A 26383-nucleotide genomic window follows, 5' to 3' on the forward strand; every position below is an offset into this window, starting at 1 on the left:
GTCTCTGAAGACAATTTTATGTTGAATGCTTGATGCTTGAATGCATGATGCTTGATCAGATCTACTTTTGATAAATAAGAATGTAAGCATCTAAAATCCCTATAACTTATACAGTGCTGTAGTGCTGTTCATACATTTGCATTTTGGTCACACACAAAAAACTAACTGACCTGAGATGAATTTTTAGTTTGTCTCTTTTCTTTCTGTTTAATGCATTAGAAGTTTATGAGTAAAATGTCAAATGTTTATGTGGTCATAAGGTCAGACAAATATATCACAGTATTTTCCTGCACAAATGGACATGTGTTAATGCAGCTGCACACAGAAAAGAATAACACCAAAGACTGTATTCAAAGTAAATCATGGCTCCTGGCTAACAGTGGCAGGCATGAAGCAGTTTTCCCATGGAAAAACATAATGTATTTATAATCTCACTATGAATGGAACAGTGATAAGGATGTATAGTAAAGCGTACTGACTTTTTTTCTCAGAAGCTGAGCCTCATAGATTTCCTGTGGTTGTCTGCAGCTCGTCTACAGTCGAGACTGTTAAACAAGAAAACCACATAACCTAGTTCTGATGAACTGCAATTCACATTGCTTAGATTCAAATTCTGTCTTCATATTCTCACATACCTTGCCATGTATCAGTGCTGTACTAAGCCCATGCCCCCGGGCACTCTTTTCAGGACCAATCAGAAAGACACAGGAAGCTGTGTCCAGTAGCACTCCCCGTAACTCACATAAAGTACCCTGACTGAGAGACATATGATAGAAGCGGAGGCTAGAAAAGGAAAGCAGACAAATTAAAGAACTGAAGTAATCAAACTGAAGAATCTTATAAGACTGCGACATTGGTGAGTTACTGATTGCAGAGCAAAGGATTGTGTGGAATTGTGGCAGACCATTTGGTTCGTTGTGCTAATTAATGAATATTATATGTCTATTTTAATCATAATATCTTGTGCTTTACAAAGCCCCTGCTGATTTGTCTGACAGGGTTTTAAGGATAATTTCAGTCTATAAAGGCACTTTTCCATCACAGGTGTTCAAATTCTAGTTTTTCTCCAAATAATATATTTAAATTGTTTGTTACTTTTTAGTATTTGAAACTAAGTCGGTAATGTAAATGTCAACATGTGACTGCACAGCGGGGATTAGAAGTGAAAGAACGTGGTTGACAAATGTGAAAGTGTTGCAGTGGGTGCAGAAATATTGTCTCCAACTGCTTTAATGTCTTTGCTTATCTGTGCTCTGCTTTCTGCTTCAGCCCTCAATAGACCATAAGGTCAAACAGATCAAACACGTATTTCCCTGTCACTGCTAACTGGCTTGGATAAAGGAAGGAAAATGTGTGTATGTGCACGCACATGTGTGTGTTTATGTGTGTGTGTGTGTGTGTGTGTGTGTATGGAGAGACACTAGACAGTCACAACAAAGACTACTGGCAAAGTACATTCCATGGGTGTGTTGCAGGAAATCCCACTCCCATTCCCGAAGGATCTAAATAGAAACACACGCACACAAATAAATACAACTTTAGAGACAGAAACACAGAGAGAAGCGCTGCACATAAAACAATCCATTATAGTTTGATGCTGTAATAAAATTAAGTCTATAACATTCTATAACTAATGCTTGCATTTTTTTTTTTGTTTCATTTTGAGCATTCTTTATAAGAAACTGATCAGCGAGTTGCTCAATTTCTAAATACCCTGTGAATTGCTTTGCAGGGCATGTGCATCATCAATAGGGGGCAGCATTTATTTTCAAAGTGCCAGCCTGGAATGCGATACGCAATGCAGACCTGGGTCCATAAGAGTTCAAGGTGTCAACAGTCTAAATTCAGTCTACCTTGAAACTTGGAGCTTTTTGCTGGTTATATTCTCTGGAGCTAAAACAAGGTCACCTAAATCTCCAAACGAGTTAATAAGATTTCATTTCAATCCCAAGGCCAGAAAGCAATCGCCACTGCTGAATTTTTAGGATTTTCAGGGTGAAAGCTGATCATAGTCTAAGTGTAGCTTAGTTCTTTTGATATTTGGTGCAAAACATCAATCCCCTGAAAGAATGTTTTCCCAGTAATATGCTGCTATTTACAGAAGACAATCAAGACAGTCACTTTTTCAGATGCTATCAACCAGACTGTAGCAATATGCTCTTCCTTATCAGCTAAACTATTGTATTTAAATTCCCCCAGGAGGTCATAAGAAGGAAAACCGGATTCCTTGGTTGTGAACATTCTTTATGTGGCATCAGAGAGCCCCTGTGAGCCATTTTCAAGACACAGAGAAACACACAGTTTAGTCAGAGAACACAAAATTTATCGACTAAACTTCAGCGGTAATTTCTGTTTGGTTGGGTTTGATTGCTTGGCTACTTTTAAGATTGGATTTTGAGACAATTGTGACTGTTGTCATGACTCGAAGGAGGTCTAAACATGGTAAGAAATCATTCTTTTTTCTGAACATTTGCAGCAAATGTGCCTCATGGTACCTTTTAAAGTACAGTTTTCTGTACTCCAAGAGCCACCGTTCACTTACCACACGATTATGTAACAGGGTTCCAAGATGGAAGCAGTAATGTCTACAGTAAAGGTCAGCAACAGGTGCTGGGCTTTTAATAAAAACATACAAAAGAGGCGGTTTGAACACACAGCTCAAATTGCAGCCAAGCATGGAAAACATGGATGCTCTGGTCAGTGTGTGTTGTGGAAAGGTTTGGCAAAGTGACTCAGACACTGAGGTCAGTACAGGAAGGGCTGCCCTGCACTAGAACAATAGCTGGGATTTAAACAATTCTTGCATAACTTTTCCAGCCTGCAGCACACAGACATGATCCTGTTATAACAGAACATGGGAAATTAAGTTTTTAGAAGGGTCTCCTTGTCCTTATGTAAGACATTGCAAATTTACATCTGCTTGTTTTGCTATTAACTGACAAGGGAAAACGCTACCTTCCCATTTTACTTTCTCGACTGTTAAAGAATAAAATCATTATGCTGTTTTTTCTTCACACAGATTTTGTTCAAGCTGTTTTCTTGATGGAGAACTACGTCAGAAACAGCAGTTTTCCACCAAGGCGGCGTACACCAGAGTTGGGGGACGTAAGTCACCTGCATCTATAAACGAACACAAAAAAGCCAAAAGTGTGAACTACAGGTGTAAGGTTTGAATCACAGGAAGAAATATTGAAAAATCCATTCAAAAACTGAACACCTGTTATGAATTTTATGATTTCATAAAGCTTTAATGGGTACATAACACTTCAACACCAAAGGAAAAACACCTGTGAACTAGAACTGCATAAACGCATTAAGTGTTGTCCTCAAACCTAAATTACTTTCTGCCCTTGAAGCAGTTTATCTCTGCCTACAGACCCAGTTGAGCCAGGCAGCTGGATAACCTGATAAGTGTGTGGTCTATACAACGTGCTGCAGCTTGTGTGTTTTCCTGAACTACTGTACTAAACAAACTTTATTATATAGTACCTTCATGCAACATTATACCTCCTTTAATACCCCTGACCCCAATGTTTGTGTGGATTCACCCTTTTTTTTTTAACAGTTCAGCCAAGAAATGATGCAAATTTGTAACAAATAAGCCAGTTATTTTACAGAAAGGGTGCACATTTTCAGCAAGTTACTTGTTTGACTAAGACTTGTTTGAGTAAGGTTTGACATCTTTGAAAATTTCATCTCTAGCCTTCAAGAGTGAATTTGAGTTGAAATATACACATCATATTTGTCTACTCGCTGACGTGTTTTAACAGAAGGACAAAATGTTAAGGTTCTACATGCACACAGGTCAAGCTAAGTACGTCAAACACCGTTTTTAATTAGGTGGTAAAACTGCCAGAAGAGGCAGTCTCTCTGATGCAGTTTCTTGTGAAAAGCCAAAGAGCGCACACACGCAACGCAGCAACAGTGCGCCTGTGCCGCGAGGGATGGCTGAACAGTACACGACTCGACCTCAATGAGGCAGCAAGATCTGAGTTTGATGCAGGACCTGCCTGGAATTACTAGGAGGACAAAATGCGGAGTTATGAGTTCACATTGTCGCCGTGTTGAGTCGCCGCTGTGCAGTAATGAGTGTGAGACGGGGCTATCCAGATTACTGTGCCGTGAATAATGTGTAGAGCTGCCGAGCTGCAGATCTTCTGACTGGGAAACTTGTTTGTCGGTTGTTTTGATCCGAAACAAGATGCATCTCTTTCGGACTCACAATTACCAAGTGTTCCCGGACCGCTGCTCGGTGGAAAAACAGACAATACGGGGCATCAGCTGGGTATGCCTCTTTAATATTTATACATTTACTTAAGCGAAACGACTGCGGAATATTTTATGGAACATAAGCAAGAATTGCTTTTACTGCATGGTGTCACAATATGCGGATAAGAAGAGATGATAATGATGACTACGATGGCATCATAATTCACTGTCTTTTTGTATTGATCCGTTCATTTCCAAAGTAACACGACTTAAAGGCTTAGCGTTCATTAAGAAAAAATAAAATAACAGAAAAAGCTTATAAATTTGAGGTGTTGGCACAAAATAGGGCTTCCAAGATGTCATTTGCTTTCTTGCTTTAGTTCATATGAAATCACTGCTGGTAGAGCTACTGCGAGGGTAAAAGACTGTAATCATAATTTGGTATGCAAATTGGTATCTCCTAAATGTCTGACACATGTTGCCTAAAAGGCCCTAAAAGTATCCTTTACGTTGCAAGTAAGCTTCGAGATTTGGTGCTGAAATAGGAAAGATGGAAAAGTGACAGAACATTTCTGAAGATCTGGGAGCAAAATGTGTGGTTGTGTGAACAGTGCATGTAACTGAGTACAGCACAGTTTTGTGGCACTTCTCTGTTTATTTGATGTCACTATGCTGCCTTTCCTGCTCTATTTACTAGTTATCCCAGCCTTACTTTCTCTGTATACTAGCCTCATTAAAGAAACCACAGCAGAAACAATTGCAGCTAACAAGCCTACAAATTAGTTAGTTAGAGCAAATTAATTGACATCAGCATTTTCATGAGTCCAACTTTTCAAAATTCCCTCTGAATTATTATTATAGCTTGTTTTCATTGTTATTAATGTTGATGTTTTGGCTATTAAACAGACCAAGGAGTGTGAACCCTTCTCTTTTGGTTGTGGTTGACTGTGGTAGCATTTCTTGCCACTGTCTTAGTTTTTGAAAACCTATCATCAGTTGATTCTGGGAAAATAGATGGAATGTCATCCATTTAAGCAGCTGTTTTAGTCATATACAGAATAAATAAAATTAGCTCAGCCTTAACTATGTAAATCAGCTGGAGTCTCTGCATTTTGTAGATATTCAGGAACGCTTCCAAGTAGACTGAAGCAGGTTCCTCTATTGTTGTAGCAGTTGGCTGTGGTGACACAGGAAGGTAACAAAGCATATTTCATTATTATTATTATTTACCTCGGGTTATAAATAGTGCATTGTTTATTGTTCACGTTCCCTGAAACACCCTTGCTCAGTTTACAGAAGAGTTTGTAGAAGAATGCAAAATGAGGGAGGTTTTAGTTTCCAGGTCACAGGAAGACACATAACAGCGCTGAAAGTCTTCTAAATTTACCTGATTTGTAAGTATCAGGAGGCCAAAGATAACGTGCAGAGACTGTGTCCCAAACTGCCTGCTTTTACCAGCCAAATATCAATGTCATACTTCCGTGAACTAGTTAAAAGTTCTGCATGAACAGCAACAATTGCTTTGGATTTTTTTACCATAACACTATGATGCACAACACACAAACCGCTTAATTAATCTAGAAGGATAAAAGTATCAATCTTTTTTTGAACGTCAGAAGTATCGCTGAACCGGATAAAACCGAGGGATATCTTACAGCTGACAAATTACAGAACTTGAAACATGCTAAATCATCCTAAATGCAAAATTGACAAATGCATGCATTCACATTGTGCATTGTGCATTTCAAATATTGTTTGTGCTATGCCAGCACATTAGTGGAATCTGACTCTGTAACAGGTAATAGCAAGCCTGTATGCTGTATTTGGCTTTACTCGAAGGTGTTTAGTTGTTTGGCAGTAGAGTGATATCCAATCTTTCTATTCATTGTCGTGTGTTATTAGTAATAAGCCCTGAAGGTTAAGCTAATTCTTTCTCTGAGCACATGAGGCAGATAAGAGCACAGCTGAGCTCATTTTTCTGTCATCATTTGCAGCATCCCTCCTGGACTTCTTGCTCCTGCATACCAGTGCTGACACATGGACACAATGCAGAAAAAATACCTCACATACATAAGGGTTCCTAAGTGTGTCTGTCTAACAGATATTGAAATGTTCTCCACATGTTTTTAACTTATGAGGCACGTTTGTTTTGATTGGCTCATAAATTAGCTATGCTATGCATAAGGTTTCATGGAGTTACTGCCATTCACTGGCAATTGGGTTAAAAGCTAAATTGTGGTCCATTCGGGCTAATATCACATGATGTAGCTGCCTGCACAGCAGGCCAAATAAAACATGCCACAAAGTGTGTCTGCAGTAGAAGCAGAGAAACCGATGTCTATCTCCGATGTGAAGAATCACATCAGCTACTGTTTGTTTACATGTCTTCGATGTCACGTGAGTGCTCTGCATATTTACCTTTTTTTGTTTTGTTACAACTCTTACAATCCATCAATTCAGTAGAAAGAGAGAGATTTGTGTTAAAGTGACACTAGTACATTATTAGAACTGTGAGGCAAGTTGAAACGTAGTGTGTCCTTTATATTTTCAATTAGTTACACTGAACCCAATTACCTTGGGAATACAGACAGACAACACCAGCCGCAAGATGGTCATAAAAACATAAAATCTAAGCAACAAAGGGGAAGTCTGACTTGGGTCAAAGTACAAACGTGGGAATGTTGAATATTTTTACATGGTAGGACGTTAGAGATAGCAATGATTTGACTCTTTTAAGTGAGCATTTCAAGAGTGTAATGAAAAATCATTAATATTGTCTACCTGTGGCAGCTGCTTCAGTATTAATCTTTAAATGTTCAGGTTCAATTACTTTTTACATGAAAGGATAGTCTGTAGTTTAAAGCAAATATTTGTTTTAATGAAATTCAAAGAGTTTAACCATGTACCTTCTGTTGCCGAGGTCTAAATACTCTTTCCTCCCACTTCATTACACACACTTGACAACCACCCACACCATGTTGGAGACAATGGCACATCACAGGTTGAGATAATGCATCTGTAGTGACCTTCATACCAAAGAAAAGAAAACAATTTTCCGTTTCTCGATGGTCCAGCTTGGTTGTGTTTTTTTCAGACTAACTACAACAAGATTGTCATCAACAACCAGCCCAGCTAGTTCCTGTGGAATGCTGCTCCCGAGCAATTTATTTTCTTTATTTTAGAGGTTTTGGATATGGAGAAACGGTTCACTGGGGATAAAGTATGTCTTTCTGTTTCTCCCAGACTCCACTGCCAGAGGCTCTGAATTCAAAGGACACTATGAAGCAGGTATGTATGCCAACATTTAACAGCATTTCAGTGGTGCTTTGAGACTCTCACTCTGACCATAAGGAGAACCACAATGTGAGAGCAGAGGTAAGATTTAAAGCAGAGTGTAAACACCTTCACCCCTGTCCTGAAAGATAATTTAAGCACATGTGATGTGTATTGTTGGTTATCACTAATTAGCTGATTAAACTCTAGTTAGCCTTTGACAGGTTTCACTGCACTGGTGGCTTTAGTTTTACTGACCTCCAGTATAATTCAGAGTTGCAGAGCTTGCATCCTCTCAAACTGCTGAACTTGTTCTTTTGTTGTTTATAATATCCTGCCTTACTACTCAACCGAGTTTTAAAAAAACACATTCCTTGCAGGGGCAAGCAGTCATAAGGAGTCTAAAGAGCACTCCAAGGCCCACAATAAATTGACCCTCCCCACTCTCCTGAGTCCTACCTAACTCAGTCCAGGCCCCTCATGTTGCTTTATCTCAGCTTCTTCAACAGCATGCCAAGTAGTGAACCTTTAAAACCCCTGATAAGAAGAATTGACAGGGAAAGTGGCTTCTGTTTAGGTTCAGTGGTCTCCCTGCGACAGAAAAGGTAGAAAGCAGTACAGAGAGTGCATCTTTCAACTCCTACCCATATGGAAAAGAAATAGTAAAAACTTATAAAAGACTTGCATAAGATGTGGCCTACTTCATATAGTGAATCATATAAGGCTTATATGATTTACTCATGAAAGTGGCCACTTTCTCATTACTTTCATATATTGTTTTCATAAGTATCCAAAACATACAAGTTTCATTTATATAATTTTTCAAGGGATCTTATATCTGTTTTCACTCTTGTATGCTTTTAATACAAGTTTCACACAAGACAGATACAAACTTTATAAGATTTATATATATCTTTTCCATATGGGTAAATAATCAACCCTGTGAATATTTTCGGGTTTGTAAAGACACAGAGGGAGGACAGAGCAACTGAATCTGCAGGAGACATGTGTTGCTAACCTCATTGGGGTTTTTTTTTTGTTATTGTTGCTTAGCAAATGTTGGCTCCCGATTCTAAAAGTCAGTAGTGAGCATCATACATTATGATAGCACTGTACAGGATTTGTGTTTTTAATAAGCAAGGTTTGATTGTGCTCCAACATTTTCCAATTCAAACATGAAATGGAAACGGAAATCTGTCTGTAATCTCTGAAAAGCTTTTTTTTTTTTACCGTACATTTTTACCCATGTTTGTGGTATATATGTTTGCTGAAGAAGTGTGGCGTTGTTGTTTTTTCTCACAGAGAAAGAGAGGGGTAAAAATCAGCTCAAAGATGAAGCTGCTTGTCAACTCACTCTGTGCTTCTCACACAACACAGCCCACTGAGGTCAAAGAGAAAGTAGAGAAATGTCTCGCCTACAAAGGAGACATGCAGTGAATGCTGCACTCATCAATATTCCACTGAATGAGACAAAGGCATGAAATTAAACATTTTAAAAGAGCATGACTAATGGTTTTAGTCGCAATCAGATTTAAGTCAAAAAGGATAAGACAGAGAAAAGATAATCCAATTGAGCTGTGATAAAGACAATTACAAGCTTTTCTCAAGCATCTAGCATGTTTGAGTAAACTGTACAACCTATAGAACAGCTGTTCTTTGCCTGGTCCTGCAAAAATTGGCTGTAGTAATTTATAATCACAGATTATAATCATTTCCTTGACAATTTGAGTATGGTCCAGTATGAATCACGTGAGTATTATACTATACATATTCAGTCATAAATCACCTAATAATGTAGGTTCCTGACTTTAAAATTACCTAAACAACAGTATAGTGCCCTGTCATGAATATATTATGCCCGCCTGTCCAACTGTTATAGATGGCATATACATCACTGGAATATTTCTAACATTTTGAGTTATTTTCCAGTGTTAGAAAATCAGCACTGCTCAGTGTTAGCCATTGTTAATCTTCAAAACTGACTAGGTTACTTTTAAACATATAACACTGTCAAAAGTGTTAATTTAACACTCAACAGTGTTGTATTTAACACTCAGAGGTGTGGACCCATATAGACACTCTCCAGTGTTAATTTAACACTGGAGATTTTGCTGTGTATGCACGGGCTGAGTGTGTGTTGTACTCTGTGTCACTGACTGGCACACCTGTGGGAAAAATGTTTGCTCTTTACTTTCACTCACTAGAAACAGTTACATGTGTGTTGTAGTTCTCAGATAATGGGATTAGATGGCCTAGTTCAGGAAGCAGACTCAACCACATATAGTCAGCAGCAGAGGGCTCACAGTGATGTATGGCTTTTGATGTTGTTTTTGTAAGGAATGAGTTAGGTAATGGAAAGTCGCCTCATCAAGAAAATAAGTTGGGAGTTGACAGGCATGAGAATGTGACTGCAGGAGCCCCATGGGAAAATGGGCCTCTGGGAATACAAGTGACCTCACGACACACTAACTTCAGCAGGGCACAGCAGAGGCCTCAGGACGCATTTACTCTGTTGATGTCAGGTCTGGGAAGAGTCCAGTGTCAGGGCGATAGGTTAAAGTGTACACTGTGCCCGCAGCTGTTAATTGCAATTTTAAATTAGAATTAACAACTTTGTGTGAACTTGGATTTACCAAGGATGTGTTATGGCCCACTTTAAATAGGGAAAACCAGGGGCTGTGTTGGAGTCATCGAGGCATGATGTCAGCAGATAAGTCAAACAGTAGGTGTTTTTACATCCTGAATGAACTGCAGAAACCTGCAAGAGACAGAAAGTAGTTTCTGTTGCTGGCTTCTTTGCATTGCATTCTTAAGAAAAGAATATAGGAAGTAATCCGTGTTGGATTTTGTGTGAATCTCCAGGTCACCACCTTAGACAAACAACAGTGTCTAGGGGAAAACCCACAGCCTGTGTCAAGCATGTAATCACAAGACCTGTGGGAGTCAACCAGGGAGGCGCAGAATTAAAGTTTGTGCGACTGTCAGTCATTGAGACAGTAAATATCGTTGGGTGGTAGTTTAAATCAATTCTTTTATGTTCAAAATACAGAGCATAAAGCATGAGAAGGTCTAAAATTGGAGAGCTGAATTTCAGCCACAAACAAAGCACATTCTTGTTACGTAAGCTTTGCCTCTGCATGAGTGGCTGGCAGGTTGTGCACCCTTGTGTGCAGGTCTTTGTGAGTTTAAGCCTGACCTCAGTGTGTTATGTGCAGCTATGTGTATTTGTATTACCAATATTGTTGGGACTATAGGGACAAAAAGAAAGCCCCCATAATCTCACTAAATTTGAAGATTTGGGTTTAGGTTAAAGTTATGGTCTAGGTTAATGCAACCCATTATATTATGGTGTGCGTGTGTGTGTGTCTGGGTGTGTGTTTGTGTGTGTGTGGTCTGTTTGTCCCCATAACAACCCTTATAGGGACAAAATGCCTGTCCCCATGAGTTTAAAGACATTTTTGAGACTCAAAATGTGGTTTTAGTGTTACAATTAGATTATGGTTAGGTTCAGCCATTCATTTTTGATGGTTAGGGTTAGGGTAGGCGGCTATGGAAAGCATTATGTCAATGGGATGTCCCCACTAAGATATGAAAACAGGACTGTGTGTGTGTGTGTGTGTGTGTGTGTGTGTGTGTGTGTGTGTGTGTGTGTGTGTGTGTAGGTGTGCTGTTGAGAATGAGTGGTGGGGACATCAAAGCAGGTTAAAGGGAAACTAGTTCAGAGTTGTCATACAGTTTGTTGTTGCTCTGTGCTGGCCAGAGTCAGAAGCTGGAAAGTCAGTGAAGTTTCAGAGCATTTAAGTTTGCATCTTTAACACCTTTTCACCTCTGTGCAACCCCCACAAACACTCCATTACACTCCAACACCTACAGAAGTCTCCACACACAACATCGTTCAAAACTGAGGGGGAAATTGTCTTCCTCACTTTCACAAACACTCGTTTCTTTTGCTGACTTCGGCCTTTCACCAACCCAAAAATTGGCAGAAATTGTGTTTATAAAAAACACAACACCCTTATGATTTAATCACTTCACCTAATACAGTAACTTTGCTGTATTTGCTAACTTCACCTATCTTTCATGTTTATCAAGTTTCTCTCAGATCGCGTGGTGAAGGCAGCCAGATCAGTACATAGTGTCATGATTGAGAAGAACCCTGGTCTGATCCGAGATAGAAAGCATCACCTCAAAACATACAGGTACCTATTCTGGCGATGTGCTTTAGTTCATGATTAAAAGTAACAGTGTCTCTTAATTACATGCAAATTTCTCTCATAGGCAATGTTGCTCCGGTAAGGACCTTGTTGACTGGCTGATGACCCAAAATGAAGGCCTCCAATCAAGAAGTCAGGCAGTGGGAATATGGCAGGTCTTAGTGGATGAGGGAATACTTCTCCATGGTAAGAACTGAAGAGCTAACTTTTGAAGAATTTAGTATTTTGATGAAAAATAGGAAGGATACTTGTCATGTGTTGGGTGAATTTAGGGCTTCTTGTGAACTGTAGATGAATGTGGAATAATGTCCAAACAAATTACTTTTCATGTATTCTGATGATAATGCTTTTGGCAGCACTTAGAAATGTCCCAGACATGCTCGAGTATCTTGAAATCTGGTGACCGAGTCTACCATGACATTTGTTTTGCGTTGTTATTTCAGTCAGTCAAGTGTTCACTAACCACTTAAGCTCTTTGGATGAGACACTGTCTTCCTGGAAGAGACCACTCCAATCAGGACAGAAATGCTTCATCATCAAATGAAGGAACTCACTCAGAAAGCATTTGCATTTATTTCCATTTATCTAAAGTTTTATAAATGACCGGCATAAAACTTATCTAAAAATTTACTCATCTGCCTCGTTGTTGTTTCTAAAGCAACGTGTGTGTTGGAGTTGTCTAACCGCATTCTTGCATTTCATTTTAAGGGTTTTATTTTCTCTTCTGTGTTTTGTCTCAATCAAAGTGAAACACGAGTTGAATTTCCTCGACAAGGACACACAGTTCTATCGCTTCCAAGACTCCCAGTTTGGACTTAACCACATATTGAATGAGAAGGATTCAGAGGATGAACTACAGGAAGCTCTGTCTCTGCTGTCTCAGCTTGGTCCTGATGCTCTGCTCACTATGATTCTACGTAAATGGTCAGTTTGTTTAGTTGTTACATGAGCATTTCCTCATGATAACCTGTATTGTCAGAAAGCTTCTTACAACAAAGTTCAAGGTGCTAGCAAAGTTACTGTATTTTGTTTTGTTTGGCTTATTATGTTCTTCTTCTTTCCTTTTTTATTTTACAGCCCCAGTCAGAGGAGTCCCGAGGACTTGGAGGTTATCTACGAGGAGCTGCTCCACGTCAAAGCTGCCGCTCATCTCTCCTCTTCAGTCAGTCTCTATAATCTCCCCTAACATTTTTAAAGGCTCTACATATTGATTTTTTTTAATGTGAACTGTTATCAAGTTTTCGTGATAGTTAACCATGGATTTGATCTGATATATTTTATTAAAATTTTTTTTTTTTTTTTAAAGACACTATTCTACTTGCATACATCAACCATAATATTTTTCTTTTGTATTTTATGTCACATGAAAGAAATGTTAAAAATACACTGGAAAGATGAAAGTGAAAATCAAGAAAAACCCATTTACAACAATGATAGCAGAAGGTATCAGTGCGCTTCTGTCTGTTCTTGTCCTGCTGTGCCTGTAGGTGCGTAAGGAGCTGGCAGCAGTGCTGGTCTTTGAATCACATGCCAAAGCTGGAACAGTCTGTGAGTTTACACAGCTTCATTGTGTTGCTGAATCACACGATAATACGGTTCTTATGCACAGAAAATAGCATCTTTTTCTGTGAAACATTCATTGTTTCCAGAAAATAAGATTAAGACTATTCAGACCGTCTAATGTTATAATTAATTTCTTTGTTTACTGTGGATAAGAAGATCATCAGGTCTTTTTTCTCTTCAATCCTACCCATTTCTTTAATGTTAAAGCCATATTTAACAAAGTACTTTTAAGGAAGGTGCTCTCAAGGTGTGATCTTCTAGGAGTTGTAATGGTTAGAAAGATATATGACTGACTGATGTGGTTTCTTTCTGCTTGTTTTTCAATATAGTGTTCAGTCAAGGGGATAAAGGAACCTCTTGGTACATCATCTGGAAAGGCTCTGTAAATGTGATCACGCACGGGAAGGTAAAGCCAGTGGTTCCAAATTAATAAAACCCACTGTCTCTAATAAAACACGTTGCAATTGATTTCAAGTATGCTGTATAGCTCAGAGTATTGTGTGCATATAGGGTCTGGTGACTACTCTACATGAAGGTGAGGATTTTGGGCAACTAGCTTTGCTAAATGAGCAACCTCGAGCCGCCACCATCATCTTGCGAGAGGACAGTTGTCATTTCCTTCGTGTTGATAAACAGGACTTCATAAGGATCCTCAAGGTTTGTTGGATTTCCTCTTGTTGCATTTTTATCACCAGAAGTTGTCTGTCAGACGTCGGGTGCTTGCTGAACACATGTAGCCCCATGTGACAATTTAAGAGATGTGAGATTCACGCAAATTTTCAAATAACTTTTCAAACTGGTTGTCATCCTTCTCTGTCCTTCAGGACGTGGAGGCTAATACAGTGCGACTGGAAGAGCACGGGAAGACTGTGCTGGTGTTGGAAAAGAGTGCAGACTCGACTGAACAAGGAGGAGCAGGGAACAGCAGCAAGTAAGCGACTCTGACCTACTAACTTCTATAAAATACTGCAGTTAATTTACAAGTAGGTTTATGATCATGAAGACGCTTTGCCTGGGTGTGGGCTGATAATGCATGGCTCTAATACAAACACTGCCGCTGACAATAAGTGATGATTACATAAATCTTTTTTAAAGATGTGGTTAACCGTTTATTAATGGAGTATTACCTAACACTCACATAATAGGCAGACTTTAACCCTGCCTTTCTGAGTGACGTGTTATCAGTCTTGAACCACTTTATCAAGTATGAAGGTCAATTAAGTTGATGCAGGACTCTTATTTAGGTTACGTTTAAACCACTTTCTTCTCTTTACTTGTAAATCTACACAATTGAAAAGAACATTTATTCTCTGAACATTCAGTCCATTTTTGTGCTCTCAAAGTTTTGAATTGAATTTGATTAATATAGCAATCAATTCAAAACAGTTCAAGGCACTTTATACTGCATTGTAGAGATCCTTTGATGTTGGAGAGAAAACCCAGCAATCAGACGATCCCCCATGAGCAAGCACTTGGTGATTATGGAGAAGAATAACTTAGTTTTAACAGAAACAGACCTCCAGCAGAACTATGCTAGGGAGGGGCGGCAATCAGCTGGCTGTGGAGGGGTGAGGGAAAGAAAAGAGGAAAAAAAGGAGAGCATGAATAGACAAGAGCGTAACAAAGTATGTGAGAGAGTACACAAAAGTTAATAACATGAGGTAGCGTCATGTAAAAGCATCATGAGCGAAAGAGGGGCGTGGAAATTAGAGATGTGCTGGAAGGTGAAGTGTTTTAAGCAAACACAGTAAAGCTATGATCTGAAACAGACAGAGCGCTATTGTCTACGCGGCTGTGATATACAGCTAAGAACTTTCAAAGTGTTGTAAACACAGTCTGCTAGACAAACTATGCAATGATTACGTCAAGAGACTTTTTGTGCTTCTTCTTTTTGAGGAGATAACAAGTCAACATTTACACAACAGATACTTTTTAATTAATTTATTGCTTTATTTATGTGGACCAATGTAAGGCAAACACAAGGTTTTGAAAGTTATTCTTTGTTTTTTTTTCTGTCTTGCTTTTTGCAGGTACACAGTTATGTCAGGAACACCTGAGAAAATCTTGGAACACCTACTGGAAACAATAAAGTTGGAGTGTAATGGAAATGATGCTATAGGTGACACTGTTAAGATTACAGATACCTGTTTTCTGTTGTTGAAAAAAATGTTCAGACCAAGTCAGTTACTTTGTAATCACTGTATTATGGTGATGATTGTGTCCCTGCAGATTCTTGTGTGAGTGACTTCCTGCTCACCCACAAAGTCTTCATGCCCTCCAGCCAGCTCTGTCCTGCACTACAGCACCAATATCCTACAGTGTCATTTATACTGACAACAGTGAAGCTAGTGTTGTTTATGAGAATTACTGTAGTCAAACAAAGCTGTATTATAGTGTATTTTTGTAATATAGTGGAATTCTCAGTGCATTTTATTACCAGAATAAATTGTTATAGTTAATGTTGTTTTTATTTTGTAATTAAGGTCTTATGTGTTATACCCTTAACCAACATTGCACTTACCAGGCACAGCTTGCTGAGGGCTCAGAGCAGGAGAAGACTGCCTATGTTCTCAACATTAAGCAGAAAGTAGTAAAGTTGGTTGGCCAGTGGGTGGCACTGTTTGGCCTTCACCTGAAAGAAGACCCTATTGCCTTGGACTTTCTGGAGGTGAGATCTCAGCCTCAAAGTCATAAATTAAAATTTTTTTAAATATATCACTGTGTGATTTTTGTGTCAGTATGTTTTTTTCATCAATCTTTTTATTTTAATGTTGGGGTTGAAACAGAGATTAAAGAAAGATATGGCAGCGAATTCACAACTGTTCAACGTGCTGAAGGACTTCAGAGAAAGGAGGAGGACAAAAGTGTACGCACTATCAGATCATGTTTCATATTTCTTAACAATTCACAAGTCATAGATATTCTTCGCATACTATTTAACACTTTAATTCTTCTATACTTTTTCAGGTTGGAGAATGGCTATCAGTCACTGAGCAGGGTAAGTTATTGAGTGCGTGGAAACAAAGTACAGGTTTCTGGCACAACTTCGCCTACTTCAAAGGTGCATGGAGAAGAGCGGATGTCTTAAGAGGCTGAAGCTCCAGCAACTCTTGTAGTATGAGGAACAACCCATTAAGTAAAGAAAATTGGCCCTTTTTCAGAGATATCATGCCCAAGAAAATTCTCTTACAGTAGCAACTCCTTAAGGTATTCCTTAACTGGATCATATTTGAGCACTTTTTTAATAGTATGTTTTCTATGGTTTTAAACCAGTTTTCAATCCTTTACCATATTTTGTCACGGTCCTGGGTCAGTGACCCAGTGTTTTGGATTTTGGATTGTTATTTTTTATTAGTCTTTGGTTTCATCTTGGTTCATATATATTAGGGTTTGATTTCTGTTTTGTATTTCTAGTTCTTTAGGTTTTGGTTCCTGTGCTCCTCATGTCCCTGTACTCAGTGCACCCTCTGTTTACCTGCCGCGGTCCCACCTTTCCTGTCTAGTCAGTATCGTGTGTCTGAGTCTGTGTCTGGAGGGTCTGTATGTGTGTTTCCTGTTTTACTTTGAGGGTGCGTGTCTCAGGTTAGTGTATTCTGTCTTGCTTCCCTTGAGCAATTAGATTCAGGTGTGTCGCCCTCCTGTGCACCACTTCCTTGTTACCAAGTGTGTGTATTTAGTGTCCGTGTCTTCAACTGCTCGTCGTCGCATGGTACCCTCACCCTAGCTGTGTGTTCTGTCTCCCTTACCGGTTTAGCTTATGTTTGTATCTCTTGGTTTAGTTCAGTTTGTGTCCAGCAATAAAGCTGTTAAAGCTCACATCTGCCCTTTTCGAGTCTGCATTTGGGTCCTCTATCCCTGCCTGCCTGGACACAGCCATGACATATTTAATTTATTTTGAGGGGGGGCTCATAAGGTATAAGGCCCAGTTGGCCTTATATCTATTGGTGAATATGTATGCTGAATAATTTTCTACTAAAAATAAAATTTCCTCCCCAAAAATACACATTTGAGTGGATTGATGGATATGTATACCAGACATATATCACAGCTTGTCTTTTCTACTTAAACTCTCTACTTAAAATGTGTTCTATTTAAAGTTGTATCTGCAGTATATTTTTGATAACCCTGACAGAGGCTAAAGGCCAAGATGAAAGTTTTTCTTTATACTACAAGTCCTACTGGAGCTTAAACCCTTTGGGATGTTTGCCAAAAAGTGTGACAGAGTGTAAGAAATGTCTTTCTACTGCCATTAGAGAGTTTAATGTCACTGAAGTGTCACTGAGTCGCCTTTTATATTATTGGCAGAACCACCAGTTTGATTGGTTTTCAAACTTTGAGGAGTCAGTGGGGAGGGTTCAACCAATCAGAGCACATGATAAAGGTGAGTAAAGCTCAAACACTACAGCTGACAATAATCAAGAAAACCAAATCCCCATAATAAGGATAGAAGTCTAGTGGGGGATATTTAAATAAATGAAAAAAGGAAACGACTGAAATTGATGGCAAATCATACAAACATCATACATAAACTTTTACATCTATCTTTACCAACAACTTCAAAATCAAACCTGGCTAAATTTGTGTCTGAAATATAGCTAAACAGTATAAACAGTTTTGCTAGATGTTCATGTTTAATGTTCACTAAAAATACTGAATATAAAGTTCAACTTGGTCACTATATGCATTAAATAGCAGTATGGAATAGAAAGCGTGGCAAGATCCGCATCTTCAGCACCAATGTGAAAGCAGTCCTCCTGTATGGGTCCGAGACGTGGCGGGTGACCAACACCATTACCAGCAAGATACAGATTTTCATCAGCAATTGCTTGCGACACATCCTTAACATCAGATGGCCTGAGAAGATCTCGAACACAGACCTGTGGAAGAGAACCAGCCAGAACCTGGTCGGTCAAGGCATCAAGTAGAGAAAATGGGGCTGGATAGGCCACACACTCCGAAAACCATCCGACAACTTCACAAGGCAAGCACTGGACTGGCCACCTGAATGACGTGAACCCAGCTGAAGAGAACGCCCCAGAACAGTCCGTTGGCATGGTGTTGTTGCAGACCTCTGCTCCACCAGGAGTCTACAGGAAAATTGATTGATTGATGGAATAGTAAAACTAGTCAAAAATGTTTTAAATGCTAAGCTGAAGTCCATATCCAGGTTAGAGTTAGTTTAAATGAACACGTGAATGGCCATGATGACAGATGTTGGGGAAAGGGTTTAGAATCAGTGCTTGTGACGTGTGTGTCACGCAATATGTCAATAAAGGACAACAATCTCAGTATCCAGTAACTTAACGGGCACCATTAGTCTTTAAATCAATCACCAAATTAGCATGATGTGACATTTTATTTTCTGTCCTCTTCTGATTTAGTGTTGTATGAGATCTACAGGCCAGACAACAAACCTCTCACTCCGATGCTGCCGGTGAATACATCTGTACAGGAGATAATGTCAGCATTAGGAAAAGCTGGAGAAGATCATGTCCTCATCAAAATGAACTCCACAGGAGGTGGGAGGCATTAGTCATATGTTTTTGTTTTGTTTTCTAGAACCAACACTTATTTTTCATTAAAATAATCAGTTTTTTGTAGATTGCTAGACTAATGTACTAACAGATGAGTAATTCTGTTTGTCATCAAACCTATGTCGTGTTCACAGAATTTCAAATGCTCTCCTTTTTTTTTAAATTACGGTGAAAATTACTCTGTTTCCTATGACTGCGCACAGAAAGAGCTCAGCTAAAGCTGGATGCTACTGCAGTCTACACCGCCCTGGGACTCAACGAGAGACTGTTCATCTGCACAATCAGCGAAGTGGAACAACTGGTGAGGATTTGTTTTCTTCTTCTTTACCATTTTTTGGTCTATTTAGTTTATTAAAACACACTTATTAAAATACATGAACTCGTTGTCTGTCTGTCCACCAACTCCTCCTACACAATCAGGGGTTGAGCAACCAGACTTGGAAGACAGGTACATCCTATGTCCTTTATCTACATCAGATATTGCTGCCGGTTGTTATCTATATCAGACATTATGATGTTGCCTAGCAACCAACTATCAACAGGCTAAAAGGATCTGTTTTCTGCATTTATGCATGTACAGCACCTATGAAAACATCCTATCATTTAATTTTGTAACAGTAACATCTCATTTATAGCCACAAAAGCTGAATCATACACAATATTATTATGTTTCATAGCAACTACCTAGCAGCCAAACCTAAAACAACCTATATTTTGCATTTATGTACCTGCAACACCTAATAAAAGCCTCATGTCATTTTCATCTCACAGCCAAGTTTCACCATAAAGTACTGTAGCATGGTCATGAACTAGTAACGATTAATATCATCCTATTCTATTTCACAGAAAATGAGGAGGGGATTTAACTCACGGGATATATTCTAAATATGTTTGTTGTTTATTATGGTTTTTCATATTATGGTTTTGTTGAAAGCAGCATCCCCAACCATAAGGCGAGTCATTAAATGTTCACCTGAACAATATTGTTCCTGATGATTTTCATTCTCTCTGCCACTGCGCCGTCTCTCTCTCTGTCAGACACCTCTAAAGGAGCAGCAGGGTCCAGAGCAAGGAACCGCTGACGTCCTTGAACAGATGTCTTCTAAAGACATTGCCAGTGAGCTCACCAATTATGACTGGGAGTTGTTCACTGCCATGCACGAGGTAACTTGGCGGCTATGATTGATGTTTCGTTTGATTTTACCAATCAACTGCTTCAAAACTGCTTCAGAACACTAGAGTATTAACTAGTAATTAACTTTAATTGTATTGAATTTGATTTATATAGCATATTTTACAAAAATTGCTATTTCTGTGTACTTTATATTGTAAGATAAAAGCCCTACAACATTAGAGAGTGATACACAATGATCTGGTAATCCCCTTTGAGCAAACACAGCCTGACGGGAGTGAGAAAGAAGAAAGAACCATGCAGGAAGGAGAAGACTGTTTTGGTGGCGAGGGAACCTATAACAGCATTTCCTTTTTGGTTTTGAAGCCTTTTTGTTTCTCAACAGTGTATTTGCCTGTTGTACATTCTTTATGCATGTTCTGAAAGTGTTCTGCATTTGTTTTTGTTTTTCTCTGAATTGTTGTTTTTGTTGCATTTTCTAAATGTTGTGGATTTCTCTTTGTAGTTGTGTTTTGTATCTCATGGCCACTACGCCCATAGCTGTTTATTTGCTCACTGACATACATAACCAAAGCTCAAAGTAGCATTCGTGCAACAAAGAACTTTGCATGACTCTCAAACTTTACCACCTTTTATCTACCAGTATCATCTCTGCCATCAGATTATTTGGGTCATTTCCTGCATGCCTCACATTTCTAAAGAAACAAAAGATACCTGCAAAAGACTTCCTGTCTGCTTGTTTCACGGTGTGTTTAAATTATGCCAGTGGTTGTGACTCATTGTCTGTGTCTCTCCAGGTGGAGCTGGTCTACTACATTTTTGGGCGCCACAAATTCCCTGGAGCCATCACGGCTAACCTAGAGCGGTTTGTGCGTCGCTTTAATGAGGTGCAGCACTGGGTACTGACTGAGCTGTGCCTATGTGAAGACCTCGTGAAACGTGCTATGCTGCTCAAGAAGTTTATCAAGATCGCTTCAGTGTAAGAATTAATTGCATAAACCATACATTTAGCCAAAGCAGGTTGGCCACTGAACAAATAAGCATCTCAACAGTGAAACCTACTGACCTCACGCATGTCTTGCCTTTTTCCCGGCCCTAAAAGGCCGATGGGGTGTTGTCATCACCTTACCGGGTGGGCGGCGTGGACAGTCAAGTTTATGGTTGCGATAACTCAAGAATGACGCAATGTAGGATTTTGAGATTCATGCCATAGGTGCATCTACTATAAATCAAATCTCAGTTTAAATCTCAGTGACGTCAGCCTCAAGGTCAATGTCACATTGTAATGTAATGACACAACAAGGAAGTCATCTACGACTTTCAGAGTCATACCATAGGTGCATCTACTTTACCAGTAAGCAACTCATAGTTTAGACTTGTTGATTGAAACCTCAGATGGTTTGGTGCAAACGTTTGGCATTTATGGTTCACAGAGAAATGTGTGAAATATGTGCCAATTGCTTTGTGCAGTGGAGCACAGTCGTGCAGGATCAGAAACAGGTTTTCACCAAACTGTTACCAGTTGTGGTAACAGTTTGGTGAAAACCATTGAATTGTCCAAAATGTCTTAGTAAGCAGAAGCATTAAGGTTTTCGTTCTTTGAAACTAAAAGATCCAGGCCAACTCATTTTTTATCCACTGAGGTGCGGCCCAATACTTTTTTTGTATATATTATACATTTAGAAGAATTAGCATGGTCTTATACCAAAAAAAGAAATTGATACAGTAAACATTAATATCCTGCTTAATATCATATATTGTAATCATACAGGTATTGTCACTGTGAGTATCCGGGCAGGACCTTTGTACTTACTTTAAACTTTATCCATCCAGCATCACTTCAAGGACTGCACTTTATTTACAGTCATGTGTCCTCTCCATCACAGATTAAAGGAGCAGAAGAATCTAAATTCATTCTTTGCTGTGATGTTTGGCTTAAGCAACAGTGCAATTCAGAGGCTTTACAAGACCTGGGAGGTGAGAGCCCCCTTGAGGCAGCAGGCATGATAATAATAAATGTTCTGCCACACTTATTAAACAAATACTTTAAAATTGACTTTGCAATCTTTTGCTGGTCTGTTACAGAGAATACCCAGCAAGACAAAAAGGATTTACTGTTCTCTTGAGAGACTCATGGTAAATTATACTATGTACTCATCTTTGAATAAGTTTTATAAATGTCCTAAACAATAGATTTTCTTTAAGGTTTCTAATGGTCTGATTGTGCTATGCTCGCTTATTCTTTTAGGACCCTTCACGCAACCACAGGGCGTACAGACTGGCTATAGCTAAACTCAGTCCTCCTTACATTCCCTTCATGCCTCTGCTGCTGAAAGGTAACAGACACCAGTAAATCGCAAATCCACTGGCAAGTCCTTATTATTAAGATACTAATTACTTCTGTCCCTTCCTATATCTAGACATGACGTTTATCCATGAGGGAAACGCAAACTACGTAGACAAACTGGTCAATTTTGAGAAAATGGTATGGAAAAGTTATTTTCAAATGTTGTTATGTAATTGTTTCCTTACAAATCATATCCTCAGTAAGAGACTGACTTGAAGAGTTTCCTTTTCTCACCTTGTCGTAGCGAATGCTTGCCAAAACAGTGAAAATCGTTCGAGGATGCAGAAGCCAACCTTATGGTAAGTGATAGTTTGGCAGCAAAATGATCGGCCCCACTGACTTCATACCTTTGAGACTGTATGCATTCAGGAAAAGTTGGAAGTAATTCACATGCATGTTGGAGTAAACACATACAATGCAGTTTTGTGCATAAATCAGGTAAGATAATGTTTTATTTTCCCTCTGCAGTGCCTTCATCTCCACAGAGAGGCCTGGCAGATCGTATGTTTCTGGAAGGCGCTGCTACTCGCTTGTCTACATGTAAGCCACATCTCTAATGTCATTCGACAGTTTTTAATATTTTCTTCATAAGATCTATAGAAGGTTCAGTTTAACCTTGTTTCTACAAAAGTACAAAAACTTAAACATATGCAGATTCAGGCATGATTTTAATCTTTTCTAGATTCAGATCACGCCTTTCCTCTGCGGACTTCCACAAACATCCGGCACTATATCCAAAACCTGAAGGTGATTGACAACCAGCGCAAGCTTACGCAGCTATCGAGAACAATCGATTGCTAGGACATATGACTGAAAATGTGCAAGGACTGTGAAACTGAAGCAAAATCACAGCCGAAAAATTAACTCTGTATAACGGAATAAAACCTCCAAACTCATCTCAATTAGAGGTGGGAACTGGACCTTTGGAGATGTAGCATCCCATGGAAATTCATTGTTACTTAAGGAGTTTGGACATTACTGGAGAAGCTTTCTGCACAGCAAAACATTGACAGTCAAAATGGGCTCTGTGCACAGAAATGAGCTCCAGTGGCCCTGACTCTGTGTTGACAGGACTTATGGTTATTCAGAAAGCCTTATGTCACACTGGTGTCTAAACATTTCAAGTGATCCCTTCAAAAGGCAATGTTACAACATGATGTACAGTGAAGTATTCTTATCTTTGGTGTCAAAATTCATTTTGTGAAGTTTTTTTATACTGCTGTCTGTGGAAGAATCACATTGTTTTTTCCACAAAACTGCCATAAGAACACAGACCTGTGCCACAATTAACCACTTTAGGTCAGTGCACAAGTGTTTTCACATTAAATATATTGTATCAGATCATGTTTGGCACTAACTGACATGCATAATTTCGTATATTATTTTCTAAATAAATTATTTTCCCACTAATGTGTATTTAATGACAGTACAAAAATGTTTAAAAAGGAATCATTTTATTTAAAGTACAAACCGTAACAGGTAAAAATTGACCTTCAAAGAGCCCCCATTCCACCTGACATTAAAGGGTCTCCCCAATATGGGGTGAGGATATTCACAATTCTCCATCTTATTAATATTTACAACACCTTTTTGAAAGTCCTGGCTAAGACATGTAAATAACAAAATGAAGAAACCAGTGCTTTCTCCTGATGTAACTGAGGAGGAAGAAGTAAAATGATCCCATCATTATAAATAATGATTTTCTGTGTTTCGTTTAAAAAAAAAAAAAAAAAAAAATGTCTACTGACTACATTTTAGGATAAAAATAATTTTCCAAACGCAAATTTTGTGGACTATCTGGAAAATTGTATCTATCAACTACAAGGGGATTTATGAAGAGAATTTAATGAAGCAAACAAATGCATTGCAGACGGTCAGTATGATGCTGTTTGGACAGGTGCAACACCAGAGCACATAAATCACCAAACTAATTCAGCATACCAGAAATGTGCTTGTATTTTTATGAAAATCTATGCTACAAAAAGTGAGATCAGAAAGGTCCTGCAGTGGTGAGTACATATGAAGTGGGAAAAATCCTTGAAAAACAAAAACTTTCACACCTGAAATAATGCTTAGTGAGAAAAAGCAAGTGAACCACCAACAAAGGATTTGGCTACATGTTCATCACCTTCACACGTAAAGGTCTGATTTATCACAAATCAATCACAAACAAAACATAAATCAAAAGAAAGCACTGTAATATTAAAACGAGTGAATATAAATATTGCACTTCCAAACAACATGTAGTTCCCAGTGCCTAGCTGTCATCCCTTTGTTAGAGGTATTTATGCTATCAATTTTAAAAGTAACGCAGAACTGGTTAAGCTCAATTATCTCAAGCTACTGATGTGATTGGCATAAAAAGGACTAGGCAGTGGGAAAGGTAATAAGACAAAAACAAACATTCATAAATATACCATCCACACAAATGCATGTATTCATGAAATCTCGCATGTATACATGTAAACACACACAACTGGAACGGTAACTGACAAGCACTAAGTATTTACATTAAGGACACATTAAACTTATGCATATGTCAAAAGAAACCAACACGAGGCATTTTAATGTTGCGTCCCTGCAGCCTCTGGGTGTGGGATGGCTTCAGCTACTTCTCATTTTAAGCATGGGCAGCATTTACACAAAAAAAGAGAAAAAAAAAAAGAATAGAAAAATACAGTATCTCACAGCAACACACATTTTATGCTGAAAAAGAATCATTCTGCCTTCAGCCTACTGTCGAGGCTACAGGATTGCTGATTGTCATGTCTTCAGTTTAAAAAAAAATATCATTATATGCTTATTTCCTCCACCGTAAGCACAATTTGCTTCATTTAGGCTTCCATCTTGAATGAACCCAATCCAAACAAAGCAGGAGTAATGACATTAAAACTAAATCTTGAGAACACTGCGTTTTGACAGAAGCACCACACTGCTTCAGGCCTTACATGAGGTTTCACAGGTCTGTGGTGGTTCCAGTCCCATCCCAGTCGACTACACAACAATGACATTGCCAGCACTGGTAACTCTCGACTCAAACATACAGGATTTAAACAAAGTGATCAGTAGGAGTCAAATTCAGAACTCAAAGGAAGGTCAGTCAGTCTTTGGTGTCTTTGGAATAATATCAGTAGATTTCCTTTGAGTGCAAAAACAACTTAACCCGGCACTGTCCACCAACCTGAGGCAGAGAGAGATCAGTTCCATGGTCGGGTGAGAAATGTCCATCTATGCATTTTTTTTTAATTTCCGGAGTTGTGGAGTGGTGGAGCATATCCCAGCATGCACTGGGCAAGAATCAGCACCTCTGAATAGTTGGGATTTAAAATTACTTAAATTTTAGCAAAGGAATTGAATTACAATTAGCTATGAAATCTGAGCTTTAAAACAGGTTTTGTTGTTAAATATTTGTCGATGTAATGTTGCCTTTACTAAAGGCACATAAACAGTTTTCTAATTTTTTGTCAATTAAATGTGTTTAGGAGATATCAGAATACTTTCAGGCCTCAGCAGGCAGCATAATTCACAGCTCCTAGATGCCACAAGCAACATGTGGCCATATCCTGTCAGAGGCAGCAATCATATCAGATCATTAGCACCAAAATAAGGCAGTTACAGGGAAATAACAAAATGATCCATACCAAGAATCCATAAAATTAAACCCATCTTCCTGCATCTGCAGGTTGACGGTAGCCTGCATTTCTTCTGCAGTCGTTTTTTGTTGTACAGTCCAATGTTAGCCTTATGCATTGACACAAGTTCCATTTGATAACAGTCCAACCCTGCCAGCAAAAAAGACATAAATTAAAAATAGAAAAAGAAAACATTCATTTGGCTTTGAGATCTTTGGAGTTTTGTCTTCCTCTAGTGCAGCACAGTGGAGTTCCAGTAGTCTTTCTTTCTTGTAACTCTTCAACTGCTTCTTTTTTTTTTAAAATCCACTCTACATATTCCACCACAATTCTCCGTTGCAATCATATGGCCAGGTACTGTGGTTTTGGTAGCTTTGGTGGTCTTTTAGGCCTCAGAGGCAGCCTGCGGTTTGAGTTCCGCTTTCTCCATGGCAGTGCCGTAAGGGTCAGATCGTTTGAAGAAGCCCAACTGCAAGAAG

At 38.9% G+C, this 26383-nt stretch overlaps 2 protein-coding genes across 4 annotated transcripts in view; one reads left to right on the forward strand and one right to left on the reverse strand.

The window, feature by feature from the left end:
- Positions 1 to 724: 724 nt before the first annotated feature.
- rapgef3 (Rap guanine nucleotide exchange factor (GEF) 3) lies at positions 725 to 24032 on the forward strand. Of its 3 annotated transcripts, none has more exons than XM_040037973.1 (28): positions 725 to 856; positions 3020 to 3105; positions 7453 to 7497; positions 11575 to 11681; positions 11761 to 11882; positions 12443 to 12620; positions 12774 to 12858; positions 13184 to 13244; positions 13589 to 13665; positions 13770 to 13916; positions 14084 to 14190; positions 15290 to 15378; positions 15489 to 15567; positions 15777 to 15927; positions 16046 to 16125; positions 16227 to 16257; positions 17565 to 17640; positions 18641 to 18778; positions 18997 to 19094; positions 19832 to 19957; positions 20723 to 20904; positions 21812 to 21902; positions 22011 to 22061; positions 22174 to 22261; positions 22346 to 22410; positions 22517 to 22571; positions 22741 to 22812; positions 22955 to 24032. In XM_040037973.1, exons 2-28 carry the CDS (start codon positions 3043 to 3045, stop codon positions 23071 to 23073), a joined length of 2583 nt encoding a protein of 860 aa, XP_039893907.1. In that variant the 5' UTR covers positions 725 to 856; positions 3020 to 3042; the 3' UTR covers positions 23074 to 24032. The 3 variants fall into 3 exon arrangements, with proteins under 3 accessions (XP_039893907.1, XP_039893904.1, XP_039893906.1); XM_040037970.1 differs by lacking the exon at positions 725 to 856 and adding an exon at positions 896 to 2442; XM_040037972.1 differs by lacking the exons at positions 725 to 856; positions 3020 to 3105 and adding an exon at positions 3117 to 4285.
- The window catches only part of itga5 (integrin, alpha 5 (fibronectin receptor, alpha polypeptide)), a 32650-nt gene continuing 29976 nt past the window's right edge, over positions 23710 to 26383 (reverse strand). The window contains exon 30 of the mRNA XM_040037969.1: positions 23710 to 26373. Coding sequence (XP_039893903.1) covers positions 26290 to 26373 — 84 coding nt within the window. The 3' untranslated portion in view covers positions 23710 to 26289. The remainder of the gene's footprint in view (positions 26374 to 26383) is intronic.

This window comes from Simochromis diagramma, unplaced genomic scaffold, assembly GCF_900408965.1.
Source record: "Simochromis diagramma unplaced genomic scaffold, fSimDia1.1 OVJJ01000061.1, whole genome shotgun sequence".
In the NCBI taxonomy this organism is placed as follows: Eukaryota; Metazoa; Chordata; class Actinopteri; order Cichliformes; family Cichlidae; genus Simochromis; species Simochromis diagramma.